The sequence below is a fragment of the Anas platyrhynchos genome, chromosome 2 (genome assembly GCF_047663525.1).
Source record: "Anas platyrhynchos isolate ZD024472 breed Pekin duck chromosome 2, IASCAAS_PekinDuck_T2T, whole genome shotgun sequence".
NCBI classification, from domain to species: Eukaryota; Metazoa; Chordata; class Aves; order Anseriformes; family Anatidae; genus Anas; species Anas platyrhynchos.
The window spans coordinates 152,612,710-152,633,424 of NC_092588.1; the positions used below are offsets into that span (position 1 = coordinate 152,612,710).

At 40.1% G+C, this 20,715-nt stretch overlaps 1 protein-coding gene across 14 annotated transcripts in view; it reads left to right on the plus strand.

The window, feature by feature from the left end:
* The window catches only part of KMT2C (lysine methyltransferase 2C), a 195,964-nt gene that overhangs the window by 99,862 nt on the left and 75,387 nt on the right, over positions 1–20,715 (plus strand). For 10 of the 14 annotated variants that reach the window (XM_072033849.1, XM_072033848.1, XM_072033844.1 and 7 more), the window contains 8 exons: positions 142–304; positions 4,672–4,843; positions 6,027–6,141; positions 6,864–7,036; positions 7,814–7,971; positions 10,530–10,643; positions 12,442–13,181; positions 20,317–20,436. In XM_072033849.1, the coding sequence (XP_071889950.1) occupies positions 142–304; positions 4,672–4,843; positions 6,027–6,141; positions 6,864–7,036; positions 7,814–7,971; positions 10,530–10,643; positions 12,442–13,181; positions 20,317–20,436 (1,755 nt within the window). The remainder of the gene's footprint in view (positions 1–141; positions 305–4,671; positions 4,844–6,026; positions 6,142–6,863; positions 7,037–7,813; positions 7,972–10,529; positions 10,644–12,441; positions 13,182–20,316; positions 20,437–20,715) is intronic. The other 4 variants (XM_072033852.1, XM_072033853.1, XM_072033857.1 and 1 more) reach the window with 2 other exon arrangements.

Sequence of the window (20,715 nt, forward strand, 5' to 3'; positions counted from 1 at the left end):
CTGCTTGTTTTCTTTTCTTCAGTTATTCACTCCCTTCCGTTGGCCTTAGTGCCTGTGTGGTCGGTGAGGTGGGTAACAGACCTGGCTGAAAAAATGCCAAAAAAAACTAGGTTTTGAATGCTTTGTGTGTTTATTTTTCAGAGATGTGCATATTGTAAGCACCTTGGAGCCACTATCAAATGCTGTGAAGAGAAATGTACCCAGATGTACCATTACCCCTGTGCTGCTGGAGCAGGCACGTTTCAGGATTTCAGTAACTTGTCCCTTCTTTGTCCAGACCACATTGATCAGGCTCCTGAAAGATGTAAGTATACTCGGTTCAAATGATGGGATTTGTATCAGCTGGAGATTTAGCAATTCCATATTTAAGGTGTGGTTGGTTTTCCTTAGCTGAGAACCCACTCCAGAAGCATAGAGTATCCTGTAAGATGCCTAAATTCGCTTGAGCAAGCTGAATTTCAGCATGTGATTGATGTCAGTGGAGTCTACGAGTAAAAGGTTTCATTGAAGTGCTTGTTACACACAGGATTGAGAGTGTATGTCATATATATGAAGTCTGTTTTATTTCTAGAAGTTGATTTTATTTTTAAAAGCCATTATTAATTTTTTATTTCAAAAATGTATTCAGAGTATGCATTTGAATGTCTCTTAAAAGTAGAAGCATAGTTGTGGAGGTTCAGAGTACTTTGATATTTCCTGAAACAGACTAATAGGATGTATTTCTCAGAGATGTTAAAAAAAATATTTGCATTCCAGTTGTTGTACATCCTAAGAGCTTGTTTGCAAACCAGCTTATGCTGTACTTCACAGATTCTCATAGGATTAAAGGCTCTCCACTGCAGGCAGGGTACTTGACTGCTGATCACAGGTGTGCTGCAGTGTAGTCTTGTTGCCTTGTCTGTGCGTCTTGTAAGGGAAGCTTTGTTTGGTGCTGTTACATTCAAACTTGGAAATGTAATTCATTCAAATATGTTTGAAGTTTTCTTTTTCCATTTAGTGTTATTTATTCAAACGGTAGCTTTAACAGAGGAGAGGAAGGGAAGGTATGGGAGTGCCTTTATGGTTCTCAGGTCCCAAAGATGAGGGGAAAGGCTGGGCCAAAGAGGTGTACCTTTGATAGAATGGGATGGGGTCAGGGAATACATAAGCAAATAGGGGTCCTTGGGCCCTCATGGGATGCACCCCAGAGCCCTGAGGGAAGGGGCAGATACCACTGAGAGGGTGCTCCCTGATCTTTGATCAGTCATGGTGACTGGTACAAGTACCTGAAAACTGGAGGAAAGCAAATGTCAGACCTGTCTTCAAGAAGGACAGGCAGAAGGACCGAGGGAACTACTGGCTGGTCAGCATCAGGACCTGGAGGAGCTGAAGAAATCTGCTGACAGGAACCTCATGAAGTTCAGCAAGGAGAAGTGCGAAGTCCTGTACCTGTGGAGGAGCAACCCCAGGCACAAGGACGTGCTGGGGGCCACCCAGCTTGGCAGAAAAAGGATCTGGGGATCCCGGTGGACACCAAGTTGAACACGAGCCAGCAGTTGTGCCCTGGCTACAAAGAAGATTAACGGTATTGTGGGCTGTATTAAGCAAAGTATTGCCAGCAAGTTGAGGGAGGTGATCCTTCCCTTCTGCTCAGCACTGATAAGGCCACACCTGGGCTGTGGTGATCACTTCTGGACTCCTCGGTACAAGCCATGGACCTACTGGAGAGTCCAGCGAAGGAACATGGAGACGAATAAGGGATTGGAGCACTGCTGTTATGAGGAAAGGCTGAGAAAGCTTGGACTGTTCAGCCTGGAGAAGAGAAGACTTGGGGAGACCTTATCTGTGTATGGAAATACCTGAAGGTAATGTGCAAAGAGGTTGGAGGCAGGCTTTTTTCGGTGGTGCCTAGTGCCAGGACAAGAGGCAATGAGCACAAACTGGAACACGGGAGGTTCTGTCTGAACATCAGGAAGCACGCCTTTACTTCACCTCAGGAAGGTGACTGTGCAGAGGTTGCCCAGAGAGGTTGTGGAGTCTCCCTTCTTGGAGAGTTTCAAAGTCTGTCTGGACACGGGCCTGGGCAAGTGGCTCTAGGTGGCCCTGCTTAAGCAAGGGGGTTGGACCAGATGGTTTCCAGTGGTCCCTTCCTACCTCAACCAGATGGTGATTCTGGAATACAGAGACCATACTTCTTACCCAGTTTGTATTTTTGCAAGTTTGGAAACGGTTCACAGCACAGGAACCCTGTAGTCTTAACATCCATCTTGTGGGAGACTTGAATTTTAAAAGTGATGTCTGTAGAGTGTTCCTGTGATGCTAGCAACTGTTCCAAGCACTCACATCCTCCTGTATCTTGAGAAGTAATTAATTCTGTCCTCAGAAGTCCTGGTTTGTTTTTCATCCCCTCATGTCAGATTTGTTCTACCCACTCTTCTTTTATTTCTTCTTACCCAAAGTGGGCTGAGCAGTGCTGTGTGTCGCAGGTGAGGGCAGCCAAAACAATGTGAGTTTCATCGTGTGGAAGGGAGACACAGAGGAGATGCTGCTTGCAGGAGGAGGGAGAAGGAGTGAGCGAGTTGTAGCTGAGCTGACTCCGTGCCCCTTGCTATCTCTTGCCCTGCTGTGCTGGGAGGTAGGTGGGAGAGCTCTCGAGCTCTCCTCTGCTGGCCTCATGAGCTTTTTGTGCCTCAGCCACCAGATGCTGAGAGCACTCTGCAGCCATGGGTGCTTTAGAGCTGAAATTTGCAGAAGGATCAGTTTTCCTTGTTCTTAAGTCTGGCCTGCCCACCCTCACCTGGAGTCTTCACTGAGCAGGACGCGTTAGTGCTGCCTCTGCCCACAGCCAGGTAACGTAGCCCAGGTCTAAAACCTCCTTATGCAGTTAATCATGTCTCAGGGAGTTGAAAATCCCAAACTAGGGTAAGTGTCGTCTGCTCAGGTGAGGCACATCCTCAGTCACCGCAGATTGTTAGAAATACAAAGAACAAAACACATTTACTGACCACATTTTGCTCATACTTGCCTATGGTTTCCTTCCCGTCAGGCTAGGTTGTTTCCAGTTTATTGAATGTCTTGTACAATTCTGCATTTTTGCCTTCCTAGTATAATTCATGGGGCAAATATAATAACCAGTACTGAAAGTAAATTAAAATTATGAATATTTACCTTTTTATTCCATTAAAAAGGTAAATTTATGTATTATGTAGAGGGAAGAACAGAATTCTGCTTTTTCCCCGTCTCTAGTCTGAGCGAATACTCAGATCTTAAATTGATTCAACTAAGAATGAATGGAAAAAGAAGTATTGATCTTAGGAGCTGGTACTGTAGAAATTTCAAGGTTCCTGACTTCATAATGAAGTATAAGAAGACCTAATACACGCGTTTTTATTATATATACACTATGTATCTATATCTACAGATACATATCTATATCTATGTATATACAGATATATACAAGTGGACTCAGAGAACATGAGTCCAATATTAAAATTGCAAGGTGAAACATGTACAAATTTAAAAACTGGCAGAAGATAGACCAGTTCTGTCTCAACCCAGGCCTCTTCTTGCCCTGTAGCTGCCTTCAGGTGCAGGTTTCCCTTCTGGTTTGTAACTGGGGCCAGCAGAGGGAGCATTGGGAGCACGGGAGGGAGACTCCCTGCTCCTCAGTGCAAACCACTGTGACCCCAGTTGTTTGGAGGAACAGTTGCAGGAAAAGACCTGATCCCTGAAGCGTTAGGATAGGGCAAATTCAGTCACTATGCAAGATAACTCTGGTGAACCACCTCTGTTTTAGCAGCCATGAGAAGTTGAGCATGCTTAATGCAAGTGTAATCTCCAGAGAGTTGAGCAGTGGAACTGCTATTTAACAGAGGTAAATGGGATTTATTTGTAGAGGCCTCACATTTATAGGTAGGACAAAGCATCTGTCTTACAAGTCACGGAAAGCATTCTGTCTTCCTTAATGTCATATTTTCAATTCAGACATGGAGGCATTAGAGTGCCATAAGATTATTACTTTTTTTTTTCTCTTGACATAGATAAAGTTACCAGAATTCTGTATTTAAAGGTTTTATAAAAACTGATGTGTGGTAGGACCAGCTGAATGAATACATTGGTTTAGACCTATTTTTCTAGTGTGTGAACCCCCAAGAATTTGTGTGTTCAGGCATGAGCAAGATGCATGCTCACACTCCTGTTTTTTTAAAAAACTGAAAGTGGTGCACAGCAAAGTTAGTATGTATATATATATAAATATATATTGTAATAACAATGTGGAAGGGTTCACTCAAATGCTTGTCTTTTGGCAGTTTTTAGTTCATACTGATAGGCTTGCTTGCCTTAGCTCAAGTTAGAGCAACCATGTTGCAAACACCTCAGATAAATAATAGTTTTATTCTGCTAGGAGCTTTATTTGTACTTGTTCCAGATAAGAAATGGACCTAAACCTGTAAACCTATTTGTTTTGCTGAGACTTTTATTAAGGTTTAAAATGAATGTATTTCTGTTATGAGAAGATCAGTTGAGTATATCAGAAGACTAAATGAAAGGAGTGGTTACTAAGTATATTAATACAGTTCCAATTTCATAAGAATTATCAAGTTTTGTATCTATAAAAACCACTGAAAATTTTCTTGTAAATTGTTCATAATTTCAAATGAAATAATAATTGGCAAAATGATTTCTTTGTAGCAAAGGAAGAAGCAAATTGTGCGGTGTGCGACAGCCCTGGAGACCTCTTAGATCAACTTTTTTGTACTACCTGTGGCCAGCACTACCATGGGATGTGCCTAGACATACAAGTTACACCTTTAAAACGAGCAGGTTGGCAGTGTCCTGATTGCAAAGTGTGCCAGAACTGCAAGTAAGTAAGACTCCTGTGACACAAGGGGAGAAGGTTCTTAGATTTACTGTGATTTTAAAACATATATTTTATTAAGAGTTCTTTTTATCAAAAAGTTGTAGATCATTGCCCTGGTACGTGTTATGATGTTATATTAATTGAAGTAACTGGTCAGATCCTTGTGTTGGCATCTGTCTTCTAAAAGCCGAGCTGGATTTTCTGCACCTTCTACCCCCAGGGTTATTTTCAACTTGGCAGGTTCAAGAAAGCTGCAAAAGCTTGTGATTTCATCATCCTTTTATGCAGGAGGAATTTGGTCAAATTTACTAAATTAACAAATCAGTTTACTGTAGCACTTCTCCTGTCTGGGAACCTGGGTTCTTGTTCAGCTGACATTTCAGCAGTGCGTGTACCAATTACGGTGTAGCTCCCCTGCAACAGGCCATCCCTGCTGTTCCGTAGTATCTTTCAGAGGCAGATAACAAGTCATTCTGAAAACAATCCTAAGGCTTCGCTGAGCAAATGAAAAGAAGTAATACGAGTGACCACGATTGAATTGTTACGCCAAACAAGTGCTGAGACAGCAAAGCATGATTGTTGCCACTTAGAAAACTGTGACCGCTTGTGCACTTGTTCTCGTAAAACCTAATCTGATGGGCAGTGTAAGGTTCTTTGCTCACTTGCTTTCTTTAAGGGTTTAACAGAAAAGATAAGAATTTTGTTCAGCTTCAGTCAGATCAGCTGGACAGTATGAAGGGAAAATGCCACTTTGCAGCTGCCTCACATACCTGATCAGTCCGTGCTGTGTTGTTTTCTGAGAACACTCACTGTCTGCCAACATTCAGATCAACTCACTTTAAAGAAGATTGTTCCCTGATCACACACAGCTGACAGCAAATTTTTGAACTGATTTCAGTACAGAAATGCTATTAAATCTGCCTACACTTGTTTAAATGAAAACGGGCAGATTTCTAGAAGTCTGGCTGCCACAGCCCTGACAGCACTTTACAAAGTAAGCATGGCGACTTAATTCATACTTAAATGTGAACTTAAGGGTATCCTCTTTGAAGGCATTTATAAGTGGTGTTGATATGTTCTCATGTGCTCAGCTATCTGCCTTTCTGGTTAGACTTCTCATTAAACAGAATTTTAGTTATGGCTTGTTTCAACAATTTTTTCATACCGCTATTTTTGTTGTTTCTAGACATTCTGGGGAAGACAACAAGATGCTGGTGTGTGATACATGCGACAAAGGCTATCATACTTTCTGTCTACAACCAGTTATGGACTCTGTACCAACAAATGGTTGGAAATGTAAAGTAAGTTGAAAGAATGATTCCTTTTCATTATAGTTGGCCAAATTTTGCTACCCAGATGATGCTTGTCTAGCTGTATTGCAGATGGGTGTTAACCATGTAACATAGCTTGCAATTTCTGGAGAAAGCCGGCTTGTGTGTAGCCATGTGGCTCCACAGGGGAGAAGGGAAGAATAGGATCCAAGTGGAGTGGATAACCTCTGCTTAGTGACAGCTGATCTCATGAACTAAACCACATGTAAACTAAAACCTATGCAATGTACTGCATGTAATCTATCCTCGAAGGCTTGTTATATGCAACCACTTTGTGCTTTCCAGAAGAGCAGTTCTGTAGCTCAGGGTTATTGTAGATTTGGGGAGGGCAGGGTGAATTTCTTGTTTTGTCAATAACTTTGTGAGTAAGTAATAATAAAAATACAGTTTTGAGTTAACAAGGGAAATCAGTATACACAAGATATATCTATAATTTCATGGTCAATTTGTGGTAGTCATGGGGAGATAGATAAGAAATGCTCTTCTCAGGTAAGGGAAGTTCAAGGAAACTCTTCTTGCAGTTAGTTGCACAGTGTCTCCATGTTCTGTTACCAGATTCTGGAAAACGTATTAGTATTGTTAAAGATTGAATTTTTCTTTAGTTTAATTCAGAAGAGAAAAATGTCAGTTAATGGCAGTTCTATCACATTGTGAAATATCATAACTAACAAATGAATTCTTGTGATCTCTAGAACTGTAGAGTATGTGCTGAGTGTGGCACACGAACCAGCTGTCAGTGGCACCATAATTGTTTGGTGTGTGACAGTTGTTACCAACAGCAAGACAACTTATCCTGTCCTTTCTGTGAAAAACTGTGCCTCCAAGACTTCCAGAAAGATATGTTGCATTGTCACATGTGCAAAAGGTAAGAATCCTAATTTTTATTAAGTGATACCAAAATGCCTAAAGCTTACAGAAAGCTGTATGACATTTCATGGATTTTTGTGAAAGGTATAGATGGTGCATGATGCTGTTGTATGTTTTCATACAACAGCTTGATATTCCAACCCTAAATACAATGGACAATATTAGATAGTCTTATTTTAATTATAGCAACTAAGTTGTAATTGGCAGTTATCTGCCCTTTCTGGCTAGTGAGGTGTAAAGAGAAATATGTGCTGCTGTTGCTTCTTAGATTACATCTATTTTATGAGTAAACAGACAAGAAGGGTCATCATCCTAATTTTTATAGGCAGGGTATTTTAATTTTTACATGTATATTGATGTAAGACTGTTTACATGTGTTCTCTGTTTCATTTTACATGTTTTTTCCTATGCCAGAAATAAAAAAAATAATAATAATAATTAAAAAAATAAGCTATTGGGCATCTTAAAGAATGTAGACTATTTCATATTCAGTGCTTTGTACCTTGCTATGCAGCATCTTCATATTGCTACACATGTTGTGCTTTCTGATGGGCTTTAGCAACAGTTTCAGTCTTCATGTTTAAATTGACATACAAACATATCCATATCATTTTTGTTTTTTCAAAATTCCCTCTAGAAAAATATTGATTGATTTTTTTTTTTTTAATTTCCCCAGAGGAATGGAGAACCATGCCATTTTTCAACTGATTCTTAGCAATATGTTTTATATTTTTTATTACTAAAATCACATTTCACACTAAATTAATCTCCCCAGGTGGATTCACATAGAATGTGACAGATTTCCAGGTAGCGAATTGGAGTCTCAGCTGAAGGACTACATCTGCACTCTCTGTAGACAAGAAGGGGATCAGACTCAGTCATGTGATGTAATGGATACTTCTGAACTCATTCCTGAACCCGACAGTATAACAGGTAATCAAATGTCATTTTTATATCTGCAAAACACTAACATCAAATCCAAGTATCTGCAGATATCTCACTAAGGCTTCTGTGAACCAGCCACTCCTATTCTGTAGACATTATCCGTTCCTTTATTTAACAAACAGCAGCTTCTCAAGCAGTCTGTGCATTAGCTGTCCTCTAAATGTGCTGTCAGTCTCCTTGGCTTCAGGACCCTGTATTAGAAACATAGGCAAATAAGCACCTCTGTGGTAGCTCTAAGCCTTCACAACTTGTAGCTGTAAATTTATATAGTCTGTTTGTTTGTTTGTTTTTGAATTAGTATAGTTCATAAATGTACTCATTTGAGAAGTCTCTTGGGAAACTCGTGTCTACCAGGCACACAAGCCAGGTTCTGGTAGATGTTCCTGGAGACATCTAGTTTTCCCCTGTCCCTCTTGGTACTTGTCCATCACGTGCTGCCCGTTTGCCTCACTCTGTCCAGGTAGGACACAGCAATGGGAGCTGGGCTGTGTTCAAGGGCCAGGTGCATTTCATTAAACAGCTTTTAATCAGGTGTTCTTTTCAAAACAGTTTGTCATTAGTCATCGTCTTTCTGAGAGCTTCTTGTCTAAATAGACAAGCCAAGCAAAAAGCAGAAAGGGAAGATGCAGAAAAATATCTTTTTTTTTTTTTTTTTTTTTTTTTTTTTTAAGTACTCAGCAATGGTAAGGAAATACAGAGAGAACTTGCATCTCTTGATCTGAGTCTGGTGAGTCATCCACAAGACCTGGGAAATGAAATAATAACTGAAAGCCTTTCTGTATTTGTACCACCTGCTCTGTTGGATAGTGCCTACTCATGCAAGCTGAACGTCCTAAGAGAAATGCAATTATCATTTAATTTGGAAGCAGGGTAAAATCTAACAGATCAACTGCTCTCCCACCGCCATGTGCACTTCTGATGCCTAAACAGCAATACCTGTGCTCTGATCTTCTGTTAAAAGAAATTGATAGCTCAGTCGCGTAAGTTTCTGTTTTCGAAAGCCCAGTAATTTTTGACTGGAAAGTGTTGGACTACAAAAGAGCTGTAGCTTTTATGTGTTCAGACTGAAGTTTTGCATAAGCAAGACATTCGCTTTGATGTACGTGTGAGCGTGTACCTTTGGTGAGCGGTAAGGAAACGATGAAAAAGATAACCTCAGAGAAAGGGCAGAGACAATAGGCAAATGAGTGGAAGAGCTCTGTCAGTGAACATGTGCACCAGGTTAGAGTAGCAACTTCAGACTTTGAAGATAACTCCTGTTCTGAAAGATTAGTAGAAGCTGTTAGACTCGCAGTATTTAGGTAATTTAGGAAGAAGTCTGAGTCATATTTAAACTCCTAGTCTTCTAATGGAAACCCTTTTGAGTAAGTTACAGGTTTCTTTGAAAGGCTAAAGTTTCAAGTAATTCTTCTTTTACAGTTTCTGGCTAGTACAGTGACATTGACGAGCATACTTTTCTCCCCAAGGAAGAATAGGGCTGTCATCTCAACTACTAGGAGCAATCTGGAGCTATTGCATGACTACAGTCATGCCGTGTTTTATGCCCAGCAGAGCACTTTGGCTCCAAATCTGATTTTACTGTACAAATCTAAATGATCATTTCCTCAAAGCTAACACAGCGCTTTAAAGATAACAGAGTCTATAAGTAGGTTTTAGGTGCTAAAAGTAGCATCACCTAATAATTCTAGGCTTTATGAACTTTAAAGAGGCCTTCCTTAACAGAAAGCTATATTCATTTACCATTTTTGTGTTAATGTCCCTGAAGGATCAGTTCCTCTTGAGCTAGCAGTTACTTACATGCTTTGTTTTTCTTGCTCCTGCTTTGTCTAGTGCATTTTAATGAATTTCCTTTACTGAAAAAATCTTTTACATGAGAAAAAAACACATGCTTCCTGTTTCTGTGCTCTGTAACAATACTGTCAACTGAACAAGGACTCAGTAGCACCTTTTTCATGCAATTTCATATTCTAGTATGAGGAGATTGTAGATAAAGGTGTTGGTTCTAAAGCAGCAAAATGGACTGTTAATGTTGTTGGAGTTCAACAAACGGGTTGAAAATTGGTACTCAAGAGCTGATAGTAGATGGAACCTCATCTGTGTCATTGAACCGTTGTAGCATTTGTTTTAAAAAAATTAACTAAAAAAAACGAAGCCTTTGTGCTACAAGTTCTGTTGAATTTAGCAGAGTGGAAATTGAAAAAAGACCTTTTATATTGCTCAGGTAATGCAAAGGAGTCTGTGACTATGTCTCAATTATATTTTCACAATTAGGCATATATATATATAATTAATTGCCTTTCAGATCTTTTTCACCATCTGAAAGGTACAAAACAGCTTTAATGTTAATGAGAAAAAGACTTCTTCAAGGGGTACTATATATATATCCTCCCCAACTTTCTCGTTGACCTGATGTGCCCTAACTGCCATCATATAGATAAATATCATTCGGTTTAACCAAAAGGTCAAACCTTGACAGAAAGTAGTGATGCCGAACTAATAGAACAAACGGAATGTCAATTTTGACAATTTATTTGTCTTTCCTTAAGCTTGTACAAATGAAGTGGAGATGGAAAGTGGTGGAGAGGTTGCGACATTTCAGGAACAACCCATTACTGGTAATGGCTCCAGTCAAGAATCAGCTGTTGGATGCGTCACAGACGGTAAGAAAGAGTTTTGCAGTCTGAGAAAATACCACAACAGCGTTCAAAACCCTTTTCCATTCAGTAAGGTTTTAGTACTTTGTAAATTTAGGAGAAGAAATGCCTGGAAAAGCAGTAGGGGACAAATTGCTTGGGTTCCACTGTCTAAACTTTCAAGAAATAGTGTTTATTTTTTGGTTGAAGTAGTATTCCATTGAAAGGAAAGATAGTCTTCAGAAGATTTGTGTAAGAGAAAATCATTTTAATTGTGTGGTTGGAATGGCTTTCTCCATAAGGTGGAAAAACAGATGCTTTCATACATTGGAGGATTACATTAAAAAAATCAAAAACCCCACTATTTGTTGCTGTTAAAATAAGGTTGCTCACACTTTCTCTTCAAGTCTATTTTGTTTTTAGCTGCAAGTAAATGGTACGTGGGAATTTCCCGTGGTATGTTTTGGGGCACACCTTATAGCTTTCCAGCTTGTGTTTTCGAGTTGTAACTCTGCAAGTGTATGTTTGGTTAAGGTTTTTACTTCTTCATTTTTCCATTTGCAAATAAAAGAGAATTTGTTTAATACAGCTCATCTGTACAGGGTGTGCTGCAATAGCTGATCATTTACGTTCTAGGAATAAATGCATCTTGAAAGCACACATCAATTACTAGCCAAAGAAAAGAATACAAACAGAAGGGGCTTAGAGTCAACAGAGCTTGCAGTAGGTACAGGGGCCTTGATTTAAAACTTTATCAGAAAAGACACAACAAAATGCTAGGCTCTGCACTGTAGAGGTTGAGGAGTTTGTGTAGCAGTGTGAATCTCAGAAGTACAAGTGAAATAGTAAATAAGTGGACTGTAAGAGAATCAAGGTCCATCAAAAGAAGATATTCAAAGCCAAATTCAGAGCAAATGTTGTGGTCTTCCATGGATTAGACATAAGACTACAACTCCTTGACAAGGAAAGTTGTGAATGAAAGGTGCTTGATTAGGTTACAGGGAAGGCTGGACAAATACTTGGAACAAAGTCTTTTAAGACATGACTGAACTGATAAATCATGTCAACTGTTTTTATTTCACGTGACTTCCTGAAGTCTGCAAGAGCGCTAGGAGGGGAATGCTTTTTATTTATACAAGTCCCGTTCTTCTTAGCTCTTCATTTCTTGGAAGCGTTGAGACAGTTCCTTAAAACTAAATGTATACTAGTATATATCTTCAATGAGCAGAAATGAAAAAGCAGACACTACTTCTAGCTACCTACACAGAAATGCGTCTTCACATTCCCCAAAAATCAATCTAGGTTCTACTGAGTGCTCTTTGTATTTCAAAGCAATGTTCCTTGTTGCATACTGTAGTTTTTATTCATTTGTGAACCTGATTTCCAGCAATAGAGCAGTGGGAGCTTTGCCTAGTACATACCTTCAGAAATATATTTTCTACACTGTTACCAGCTGAGAAGTTGCCCCAATACCTTAATGAAAACTTACTTTGCCTGAATGCCTTTTTGTAGACAACACGTGAAGGGGCAAGTTTGAGTTTGCTCTTGAAAACGTCCTACTTGTCATTTACTCTGCTGTTCCCAGGGTGGGAAAAGAAGGGATTCAACAGTGGGAATACATGCTAAAAACACTGATTACTACAAACACAGGTTAAAGGAAAGAGATTTTTAAAGTATATTTTAAAGTATGTATAAAATTCAGTTAAATAAAATACATAATGTGTACATTATGTATATTATAAAACACATAAGGTGTACTTGTTGACCAGTACACTTGTGTAAGTTGTTGATTTTCATACTGAGCCTTTAATACTGTTGTACTTAGTTACAGGCGTATTGCCAGAAGAAAAGACCACAGAACTGGAAACAGAAGTCCCTGATGAAGTTAACTCTGCTGAAATGGAAATGTCTCCCCAGAAGACACCAGCAACTGGTGACAGTCAGACCGAGAAAATGATGGAAGTGATGGAAGGTGGCCAAGCTGTAATCCAGCAGGAGTTAGACAAACAAGTGGAAGAGACACAGCTGCTTCAAGGTAGCGTTGAGGCATCAGAAGTATCCACAGTTGACTCTCGGTCTCTGTCTTCAGTACCTGAGACCGTAACTGTGACGCCAGAAATACAAGGGAATGAAAGCAAAGGAGATGTTTGTATCCATGTAGAGCATCAACTGGAAATAATAAAAGTGCAAAAAGAGGTAGAAAAAGGAGAAACCCCTGAAAAGTCAGAAACACCAGCTCTTCTGGAAGTAGAAACTGCTTCTGCAAATGAAGGTGTTGCAAACAGTTCACCGGTTGCAGACAAACCCATAAAATCACCAGCTGAGACTTACCCCTCACTTCCCCCAGCAGTTAACCTAACCAAGACAAATGTGTCTTCCTCACCGGATGTTTCCTTAGACTTGCATTCAGCACGGGATGTACCGCACAGCCAGCCTCCAGCGTTGCCTTCCACTGCTGGAAGTGCTCTCCCAACGACTTACATATCAGTCACTCCAAAAATTGGCATGGGGAAACCAGCCATCACCAAACGGAAGTTTTCTCCCGGAAGACCCAGATCAAGACAGGTAAGCATGTACAATATCTCACTGTATGTTTACGAAGCACATATTTGTTAAAATTTCAATACAATACATGAAATTCAGTTATTTTTTAGAATACAGTATGCATTTATTCTCCCAAGCGAGTGTGTAGCCAACTTATTCAAGAAATTATTCAAGAAATTCAAGAAAGGTCGGAGACTTCATGAAGATTCTGCAGTTAGAATTACAGTTTCTTTTGGATCATGTTTAGAACAAAATATGAGACTTACTGTACTTTTATTACGTGTGCTACAAATGCTGATACACATAATGTTGTGTCGTATAACTCCTCACTCTTTACATATTCATCTATTATGGCTAATAGTTTCTAAGTGTTTTAACCTTTGTTAATCTGACTCCATAGAAAAATCTGCAACAACTCCATTCCCATCGTGCTTCCAGATCTTTTTCTTAATCAACATTTTTAATGCTGTTGCAAATAATTAATGTTTTGTTCCATGAGCAAATACCATGCAAGAGCTGCCTGGTATGAATTGTTGTGGTTCGTCTAGGATTTAATTTGTTAATTGAAAAGAATGCTTAAGTCTCTAGCCTCCTGCGACATCCCGCTCTCTATCCTAGTCTCCTAGTTGGGGGAGAAATGGGTTATCAGAAAGCATGTCAGTGTGATGATCTAGTGTCTCATTTTTGTTCTCTTCACAATTTTATTTTTTAGTCTTTGGGACTTCTGTGTCAGTAATTTAATGTTTTTATGAAGTTTGCACGGTTCTTTCCATTTTCACATTAGCTAAGAGTTCAAAAATAGAATCAGATTTTGGTTGTTAAGCTACCAGACAATGTTCTGAAAAGGTGAAAATATGTAACAGAGGCAACAAACTTAAGAAATACAATTTGGAAGGTTTTAGAGTATCTCTGGTTTGTTGGTTTTTGTGCTCTCACATGCAAGCAAGGTGGAGCTTATCGAAATAGACATTGAACTACCAGGAGGAAAGTGATTGATTACTTCTGCTGTGCTATTGTCTTAAAGCAAACAAACACAATCACTTTAAAAAAAAATAAAACAAAAACATTTTCCTAATACTGATTTCCTAATACTGATTTCCTCGGTTAACAATTCACCTTAGTTTATCGTGCATTTTTTTAAAGGGTTGGTGGAGTTCTTAGGCAGCCTAAAATGTAATCAGGATCAGGTGTTCTGCTGGGGAATTCTCTTTGTCTTATTCTGTGTTCCAGCAGAAGTTTTATTTATTTTCCTGCGCAGTTTGCCCCTGCTCTCAACAGGGACCAGCATCATCATGCTGCTAACAAAATCAGCTAATTGGCAGAGAGCCTGGTTAGGACACCATGAAGGCTGCTCCCAGGCTGTAAATGCCTGTAGCAGAATAAATACCTCCTTAAAAAAAAAGTGGGGGAAAAGCTGTAAAAGTGGTAGCAGGTTGTATATTATAGGTACAATATAGCTGTAGACATGAACATCTCAGTATGTGCTGAGAATAATGCAAATAAAATTGAGTTGAACTACAGTTTAGATGGAACGGAGGAGTAACAACCAAAATCCCAGCAGTGCTGATGTAATATCATCTGCTCATCAGTGTGCAGATTATACTTTAAAGGAGCAAGGTACTCGGCATCTTTGCAGTACCTATTGTAGAACTGGACGCATTACTTGTGCAGTCACTGATCTGTCTGCAAAGCGCCTGTCGGGGGCTGTGAAGGTTTCTTTTGATGTTGGTAGTCTTTGACCTGTGCTTTGAACACCTATTAAGCTGGAACTTTGGTGAATAGTGATTTTCTGGTAAGAAAAGCACGTGCGTGTTTGGTTTTAAGCCCCGGTATGCTTGCTTTCTTCTTGTCGAGTATTTGGCTCTAGCATAGATGAGCACCTTGTGGAAATCAGTGAAAAATTGTCTTGAATAAGGACAGAAAGAAAATGAAGACCTGATTTGTGAAAAATTGCTGTTTGCTTAACCTTCTACTAGCAGGCTAAATTCAGCATAACTAACTGGGAGGGATTTGGTCTTGAATCTTTTTCAGACTCTTCACTGTCTGATGCTGTTGTGTTGGTTTTTGTCAGGACCTAGGTTAAGAAATGCAGCTAGATAAGAGCTTAGCAACACATCTTTGAGGCCAGTGAAATCAGGGAGAAAAATCACACGAAATAGGGGTTGGGTTCTTTGTGTTGAGTAAGTCAGGTGTGGCTCCCATCCTTGGTGAAGCTGACGTTGGATGCAGAGCTGCTTTCTCCTGTTGCACAATGGAGCTGTCACTGCAGCACTGGTCGCTTATCCAGCACTGCACAGGTTTAAAATAGATGCTTCATTAAGTGTCTGATCACTCCGTGAATATGCCAACATGAGCCAGCTTCCACAGATGGCAATGTTATCCACTTCTCCTAGAAGGTTTACATCTTAATGTGTAGCCTCTTGGAATGCCCTGTTCCTTTTTTAAGTAGAGGAAGAAATGCATTGCAGTGGATTTATGGGGCTTCATATGGAGAAGAACGGGAAAAATATCTCTGGACCCTATTTTTCCTCAGCTTGGTAAGACACATCAGTTTGGCCTTCACCAGAGGCATGGGGATCCATATAAATGAGCAGTTTCTGATCCGGATTTGTTTTAATTCCATTTAATTTATTTTGTTGTGTGTGCATTAGGATGAATGATTGTTTCTCTCTTCAAAATCTATTGATAAAATTATCAATCAAATATATTTGGCTAGGTGTTCAGTTACAATGTTGAATGCAAAGCAATGTAAAATCTGAGGTGTTTTCTGGTATTGGATCTTAGTAGTTTACATTTGTAGTAGGCTTTTGTCTGAGATACCATTACATCCTATTATATCCTGCTAGTATTTTGAATAGACTAAATCCCATCCCACGAACAGTCAACACAAAATTCTGCTTAAAAGACCTCATGACCCCCTTCCAGGGCTCCACTCTTGTTGTCAGTACCTGTTCCCTCCCCGTACCTCTCCCCTTTAATGTTCCTACAGCCAAACCTATTTTGGTTAGAAGTAAAAGCAAAGACTCCAGAACAAAAAGGGGAGCTGTGCAGAAAGGCATAGGTAGGTACAGCTGTACTGCTAAAAGTTACTTTTGGTGGTACAAGTTTCTGCCACTTGGAGAATGTGTTTTTTCCCTGTACTAGGCTAGGAACCTTCAGTCCCACACACATCAGCTGCTGATTTTTGTTAGGTCAGCCTGTCACTCATGCCTTCAGCTACGGGTAAGCCCTCAATCCCTGCATCCAGCCCAGCAAGAGGACTCTGTCCACCTAGCTTGGCATCTCACTCATTGGCTTACCGTGGTTTTTAGTCCCATTTTTAGTCTGTTCTTATCCTATTCCATAAGGGAACCAAATTGCCTTTTAGATACACTCTGAATGCAGTTCGTAGATCAGAGATGCTTGCTATGAGCTGCCCACACAGCAGAGTTGATCCAGGGCTGACCCCAGAGCTGGATCTGTACAGCATCCTGTCCACGGACTAACCATACAGATTGTCCACTCATACCCACAGGTAATTTTCAGATTGATGCGAGGGGGCAGGATTTCTGCTTTGATCTTTTTCATTGTTTTATTCATGAAGGAGCGGTCTCAAAAGTGATTACCACAGAAATTTGTTGATGACTAATCTGATATTTAACAAGTTTGAGATAAATCTTATAAGAAAAACGAGTATTTCTTTCTGCAAGCATATATTTTTAGCGGCAGTGGCTATATTCTGTGTATCTGAATGGGAGAAATTTGGAATCATCAGTTATTTTTGCAACTGAACTGTGTATGGGAAGCATTATATGAGGCAGTGCAGCATTGTGAGACTGGTAGGTAGACTTGAGAATTATCTATGAAGTTATATTGAATACTAAGCTTTTACTGGTTTTGGTTTACTCTAAGTATTGTTTTAGAAGGCATTCCATGGAAAGTGCTCATTAGATAGAAGAAAGGGATTTGTGCTCATTGTGAAGGTATTGGTGATGCCTATTAGATGTCTCACTGCATATTTCTAGGTGTTTTAAGGGATTTTGTACCAATGGAAAAATGCAGAATGTCACGATTCGTGTTCTTTCTTACAAATAGTGGCTTTTCCACTATCGCTTAGGTGGTACTCCTTAGTCTGGTACTATAGGAGTAGATGAAACAGAGCCAGCGGTAATTGAGTAGGATCTCCTGCCCCTTGATGACATCGTGTTTGCTTTTGTCCTAACTTACTCGCAGCTGTGTTGTTGGTCAGTGTTTAGGACTCAGAAACACGATGGAGAATGAGAAGTTCCCTTTTCTGTCAAAGTACCTCATTATTGCCCTGAATAGAACTTCCTTCAGTGCTGAGTGGCAATAGGCATTAATTAAAAGCCAAAATATAATTAATGCATCTCTTTGATGTAATTCATTTGTTCCAAGTATTGTGGAAGTGCGTGGTTTTAATTAAGTTTATCTGACCAAGAATTCAAATGTTCCTGATACACAAAACTTGGATTAAATTTCCAATTTACGTCCGAACAATGCGGTTCGTGCATCATACACAATTCGCTGTGTTTTGAAAGACTGAATTATTTCCTGTTCAGACTGAATATTCCATTTGCTTCTTAATCTTTTCACTCTACCTAATCATTAGAGGAGTGTATCTTCTTAGAAGGGAAAATAATGCTGTACATCCCGAGTGGGAGCAGGTAGTTTTAGTTAAGTGTTTTCAGCATGTCTGAGTTCACGGATTTTGACCCTTTGCTAGCATATCCCCTCTCTTGTGAGCTGACGGAAAGACTTGGTGATGAACAGGCTTTTTTGTACTGCTTGCTGTGCAGGTTTTCTTTGAGTTCCCATATTACAAGAGCAATTGCTATGCAATCTATTTTAGGAATAAGGGAATTGTAACTTACTTTCCATAAATTTCTAACTTTATCTTACTAGAATCAAAAATTCCTTGATTTTAAAAGCAAGGCTAACATAGCAAAGGTAAATTTCATAGTTAAATTTCATAGTTAGAGTTAAACCCACGAGATTTTGACAGAAGGAGAGCTGATGAACAAGCGACAGGACTCCTGGCAGAACAGAAGCAGACTTCACTCCTACAGTATCTGTCTGGTGGAAGCTGCTACAGACTGGAGGAGTGGGATTCGATTCGCTCACCTAACCTTGGACATCTGCAGCGTAAACCCCTCCTGTACTCACCTCAAGGTTCCTGTAGCCAGCAGCAGCAGGCGTAGGGTGCCACCAGCTTGCCACCGACCTTGCTGTGCCCTAAGTTGCCTTCTGCAAGCACCCGAAAGGTGCCCGGAGGGTTTGGCACAGCTGAACAGGCAGGGATTGAGCAGAGGAGCTGCACCAAGGCTGTGGTAGGATGGGTGTCTCAGGTCTCTTTGTGAGGAAGCTTTTTTTCTCTCTTCATCCCTGTTTCCAACTTGGTGCAGCTGTGCCAGGAGCATTACGGCATTGCACTGAGCACGCTTGGGCGTGAAAGGTTTCTGCCTCCAGTTGCTCACCTCTGGTCCCCTGGTAGAGGATACTGAGCCCTTTGATCTGCAGAGTTGTCTGCATGCTGCCTGCCTGCCTACAAACACCTGGGACAGCAAAATTTTGCAGTTTAAGCTGTTGGAGCCTACTCATGTTAAGGCAGGCACAGGGCAGCAGTTGCTGGCACGGCTGGTCGAGCTGTGGTGTTGGTCAGGATAAGGATGGGTAGCTGGAAACATGCAGGTAGTCCTTCAGCCACGAAGTGGTTTGTAGCCTGCATGTCTGATTTCCCCCTTGTGTGGGCAAAGTTGGGAAGTTTTTATTTCTCCTAGGTGCCGTATTTCCCGTGCAGACACAGCCAAAACCCTAGAAAGTAGATTTAGTCTGAATACCGGCATGCCCGTGCTGTGGGTTGCACCACTTGGCCAGGGCTGGCGTTTTTAAAATGCAACTTTTACACAAAATTAAGCTTTTAGGTCACTGACAGATACTTCTTTCGGATCTGTTGTGCCAGTTGGAGCCCCGAGCTGTGCGAGAAGCTCACAGGAGGTATAAAAGTGTGTGTGCTTGAACACGTGAGCAGTCGGCATGCGTGGATACTCGTGGGACTACGAGTGGTTATGAGGTTTTTCCATATCATGCACGCTGTCCTACTGCTGAATGGCATTCGTGAGCTGGTAAACCTGTACAGATTCTCATCTGCTTTACTTCTCATCTTAGTATTATTTGTTTCTTCTTCTCACAAACATAAAATTAGGAAAATGTATTATCCTTCCATTACACTCAGTTGCAAGTTTGGAATGGAGGTATTTATTGCCAGTGATGGCTCACTCCTGCAGCCTTTATTTAGGGTTCAATTTAATTAGGGTTAGGTTTTAATTTGTATGAGGAATTGTAGTATCTTCTTGTGTACATCTTAGCACTTTCTTCTTGGCCGTATTTCTTGTGAAGAGGTCCAGGATATGTCACCATGGTGGGAACTACATCCGTAGGGATAATAATATCATCAGAAGCTTGAAAAGAGTTTGTAGGTACACTGTATAGATGTGTATTATTACATGTTTATAACAACATTATTGCTTGATAACACTGTAACATGAAAACATCAGGGTGATACAACCTCAGTAGTGGGATTTAGGAATGGTTTATTTGTGACAAACATGCAGGAGAGAGATGTTTTAATTACTGTGGTTACTTTTTTATTATTTTTCTTCTATGGCTTGTTTATATTCCTTGTTTCTCATGCGCCTCTCAGACTAGTCATCGCAACTTCTCAGTTGTTCAGGCTCAAAAGTTGGCTCAGGACATCTGTTCTCTGAAAATGGGATTTGAAGTGCAAAAGGGGACCCTTAAAGCACTGCCTCCTCAGTTTGATGCCATACAATTTGGGGATGTAACTTGTTGTTGTTGTTATGATGGATTGCTTTATATTTGTATTAATGTTTTGTTTATAAAACTCATGTTGTTGTACTTAACCAGCGCTTTGAAGTTTGCTATATTTGTTCCAGTGTAAGTTTCAATGACAGCCTAAAAATCTCCCGCCTCCCTCTCACTCAGTGTGAACTAATTTACTCGTTAACACAGAAATGCCTATGCCTGCATGTGCTTTGCTTTTCAGATTTTTTTGTTGCTTGCTTTTTTCTTTTCTTTTTTTTTTTTTTTTTATGTTGCCAAGTTTTATACATCTATTTTCTCACCCACCGTGTCCTAGGGGGCTTGGAGTACCAATAATACAGTCAGCCCACCTTCCTGGTCCCCAGACATTTCAGAAGGTCGGGACATTTTTAAATCCAGACAGCTTCCTGGCAGTGCCATTTGGAGCATCAAAGTGGTAAATAATTTGAATTTATTTTCATGTATCCATTGCTATCTTTCTGCTGCAGAGACTGCTGATGACATTCTGTATATCACAATTGAATTAATCTTCCGTTCTAGTACTGCTTAAGACATTTAAAAATCATTAAAACTCTGGAGCTTTTAGGGTAAAGAAAAAAAAATCTGCTTTCCAGAGTGTACGATAAGATGGCATTGCCCTGATTTCACATGGCAAAGACTAGTTTGTAATGCCGTTTTTGTGTGTGCTTACTACTTTATTTTTTGTGGTTGGCTT